Source organism: Otolemur garnettii, unplaced genomic scaffold (genome assembly GCF_000181295.1).
Source record: "Otolemur garnettii isolate 467f Iridium unplaced genomic scaffold, OtoGar3 scaffold00018, whole genome shotgun sequence".
NCBI classification, from domain to species: domain Eukaryota; kingdom Metazoa; phylum Chordata; class Mammalia; order Primates; family Galagidae; genus Otolemur; species Otolemur garnettii.
In genome coordinates this window covers 20,865,563-20,868,060 of record NW_003852413.1, presented here as the reverse complement: position 1 = coordinate 20,868,060, position 2,498 = coordinate 20,865,563, and the positions used below count along the sequence as shown (strand labels likewise).

At 46.6% G+C, this 2,498-nt stretch overlaps 1 protein-coding gene across 1 annotated transcript in view; it reads left to right on the top strand.

The window, feature by feature from the left end:
- The window catches only part of DHX8 (DEAH-box helicase 8), a 41,800-nt gene that overhangs the window by 37,909 nt on the left and 1,393 nt on the right, over positions 1–2,498 (top strand). Inside the window, exons 20-22 of the mRNA XM_003786301.3 lie at positions 627–755; positions 936–1,132; positions 1,571–1,750. Coding sequence (XP_003786349.1) covers positions 627–755; positions 936–1,132; positions 1,571–1,750 — 506 coding nt within the window. The remainder of the gene's footprint in view (positions 1–626; positions 756–935; positions 1,133–1,570; positions 1,751–2,498) is intronic.

Sequence of the window (2,498 nt, the reverse complement as noted above, 5' to 3'; positions counted from 1 at the left end):
AGACTCGCTTGAGCCCAGGAGTTGGAGGTTACTGTGAGCTGTAATGCCACGGCACTCTGCCCAGGGGGACAGTTTGAGGTTCTGTCTCAAAAAAATAAAAAATAAAAATAAATAAAAATAAAAAGTGTCTGGCCTTGGTGCCTGTAGCTCAAGCAGCTAAGGTGCCAGCCACATACACCAGAGCTGGTGGGTTTGAATCCAGCCCAGGCCTGCCAAAACAACAATGACAACTATAACCAAAAAATAGCTGGGCATTGTGGCAGGTGCCTGTAGTCCTAGCTACTTGGGAGGGTGAGGCAAGAGAATCGGTTAAGCCCAGGAGTTGGAGGTTGCTGTGAGCTGTGATGCTATGGCACTCTACCCAGGGCAATAGCTTGAGGCTCTGTCTCAAAAAAAAAAAGTGTCTGCAAAATTCCCACCTACCTCAATAATAGTTATGGATTTGGTCACGTACATTCAATTGGGGTTTATTTGGGAAATGAAAGAAGCATTTTTCTGAAAGAGAAGACATTGCACATCATCATGCTTTGGGGAGGTGTATGCTGTTAACCACTCTGACCAATTTCTGGTGAGTACAGGTGTATCTTCCACGGGGAAGCAATTGTACTTTTTTTTTCTCTCTGTAGATGGCAGAGTTCCCTCTGGAGCCAATGCTGTGTAAAATGCTGATCATGTCTGTGCATTTGGGTTGCAGTGAGGAAATGTTGACCATTGTATCCATGCTATCTGTGCAGAACGTCTTCTACAGACCCAAGGTAGGGAGTTCAGACTCATGTTCAGATAGGGGTGCTGTGAAATTGAGTGAAGTCAGCCTGTTGCCATTCTGATGTTTGATGCAGAGACTTAATAGGGCCATGGAGGGCTCCATAGAACTGCTGGATGTTCATTTAGTAACTGGTGAGTGGGAAGTGATCCTTTGTCCCACTGCTTGGCAGGATAAACAAGCCCTTGCTGATCAGAAGAAGGCCAAGTTTCACCAGACCGAAGGGGACCACCTCACCCTGCTGGCTGTGTACAACTCCTGGAAGAACAACAAGTTCTCTAACCCATGGTGCTATGAGAACTTTATCCAGGCTCGTTCCCTGCGCCGGGCCCAGGACATTCGCAAGCAAATGTTAGGCATAATGGACAGGTAAGCAGAATCTGGTGACTTCCATGTTTGGGCGTCAGGTCTGTCTCTGTGTGTACCTGTAAAGCTATAGGCACCTGTTTTCTTGCTCCTCACAGGGCCCTTTTCTTCTAGCTTTTCCATCTTAGTTCTACATCTCCCTAGGCAAGAATCACTTCAGAAAGTTCCTAAGAGAAAGATGATTTACTGTTGAGAATGCTGTTTGTTTAAAAGCCTCTGAAACATTAGTCTGGAATTGAATTCTTGTCTAAGTGAAGCATCTGCTTCTTAGTGCCTCCGTCTTGCACCATGTAGAGCTGCCTCTCTAGTACTATTAGGGCTGGAAGGAAGGCCCTGGTGACTGCTCTGAGGATTCTGAGATGGGGGTGTTGGGCATTGCCATTCTGGAAGGTAGAACCTCTGAAAGCAAAGTAGACTCACATCTTTGTCCTGTCTTGATAGACACAAGCTGGATGTCGTTTCCTGTGGTAAGTCCACAGTCCGAGTGCAGAAGGCCATCTGCAGTGGGTTCTTCCGTAATGCTGCCAAGAAGGACCCACAAGAGGGTTACCGGACACTGATTGACCAGCAGGTGGTCTACATCCATCCTTCCAGTGCTCTCTTCAACAGACAACCAGAATGGTAGGTGGGCAGGTCCCAGGATCTCAGGGTTTTTCTGAGCAGAGAGGACCTATAAATCTCCTGCACTTCATGCTTATGTCTTACCACCATCAGTACTTCCTATTCCAACATTGCTTATATTTCTAAACTAGCAGAATCCTGAACTAGGCACAATATATCAAGCCATATTGAGAGAAATAAATCATAGAGATGAGAGCTAGGAAGGATCTTACCAAGTGAGGTGTTTTAGAATCTTTTTTAAAAGTAGTACTTAAAAAAAAATGGACTTGGGCAGCACCTGTGGCTCAGTGAGTAGGGCGCTGGCCCCATATACCAAGGGTGATGGGTTTGAACCCAGCCCCGGCCAAACTGCAACAAAAATAGCTGGGCATTGTGGTGGGTGCCTATAGTTCCAGCTACTCAGGAATCTGAGTTAAGAGAATCACCTAAGCCCAGGAGTTAGAGGTTGCTGTGAGTAGTGTGAAGCCACAGCACTCTATGGAGGGAGATAAAGTGAGACTCTGTCTCTACCAAAAAAAAAAAATGGACTTTTGGGAGGCTGAGACAAGAGAATCACTTAAGCCCAAGAGTTTTTTTTTGTTGTTGTTGTTTGTTTGTTTTGTTTTTTTTGAGACAGAGCCTCAAGCTATCCCCCTGGGTAGAGTGCCATGGCATCGCACTCACAGCAACCTCCAACTCCTGGGCTCAAGCGAGTCTCCTGCCTCAGCCTCCCAAGTAGCTGGGACCACAGGCGCCCGCCACAACGGAC